Here is a 769-nt window from a genome sequence, read left to right as displayed (position 1 = left end):
AGGGAGACGGCCCGGGGCCCTCCTGCCCTCCGGGACACTCTCGTGCACCGGGCGGGAGGGGTGCCGGGAGCGTCTGCCGTCAGGGGGTGGCTGGAGGGAGGACGGGGGTCCCACGTCCCCGGGGCCACCCCGTGGTAACTTCGCCTCTAACTCGCGCCGTGTCGGCAGAGGCTGAGTCCACGGCCAAGAGGCCCCGCACCACCATCACGGCCAAGCAGCTGGAGACCCTCAAAAACGCTTACAACAACTCGCCCAAACCGGCGCGGCACGTCCGGGAGCAGCTTTCCTCGGAGACGGGGCTGGACATGCGGGTGGTGCAGGTGAGACGGGGCGGCCCTCGCCCCCCGCCGGGTCTGCCCGGGCCGCGGGGCGGGAGGCGGCGAGGAAGGAGCCGGCCCCGCAGAGAGGGAGCTCCCCGGCGTGCCCTGCTTGCAGGTCTGGTTCCAGAACCGCAGGGCCAAGGAGAAGAGGCTGAAGAAGGACGCGGGGAGGCAGCGGTGGGGTCAGTACTTCAGGAACATGAAGCGGTCCCGGGGGACCTCCAAGTCCGACAAGGACAGCATCCAGGAGGAGGGGCCCGACAGCGACGCCGAGGTCTCCTTCACAGGTCGGTCCCCGGAGCCCCGTTCCCAGCCGGGGCTTTGCCGAGTGCGGCCTGTGCCCTCCCCGCAAGGCTGCTGTCCGTGTCTAGGCTGCTTTCACCCCCCACCCCCGGCGCTACGTTAATAATTTTCAGCCATAACATACCGAGCGAAAACAAGTGCCCGAG

The 769-nt window shown here is 69.2% G+C and overlaps 1 protein-coding gene across 1 annotated transcript in view; it reads left to right on the top strand.

Annotated features, from left to right (window-relative positions):
* The window catches only part of LHX3 (LIM homeobox 3), a 14,444-nt gene that overhangs the window by 8,536 nt on the left and 5,139 nt on the right, over positions 1-769 (top strand). The window contains 2 exon segments of the mRNA XM_009280658.1: positions 171-320; positions 436-607. Coding sequence (XP_009278933.1) covers positions 171-320; positions 436-607 — 322 coding nt within the window.

The sequence above is a fragment of the Aptenodytes forsteri genome, unplaced genomic scaffold (assembly GCF_000699145.1).
Source record: "Aptenodytes forsteri isolate BGI_AS27 unplaced genomic scaffold, ASM69914v1 Scaffold68, whole genome shotgun sequence".
Taxonomy (NCBI): Eukaryota; Metazoa; Chordata; class Aves; order Sphenisciformes; family Spheniscidae; genus Aptenodytes; species Aptenodytes forsteri.
Note: the sequence above shows the minus strand (reverse complement) of the source record. Positions and strands in the feature narration are given on the sequence as shown.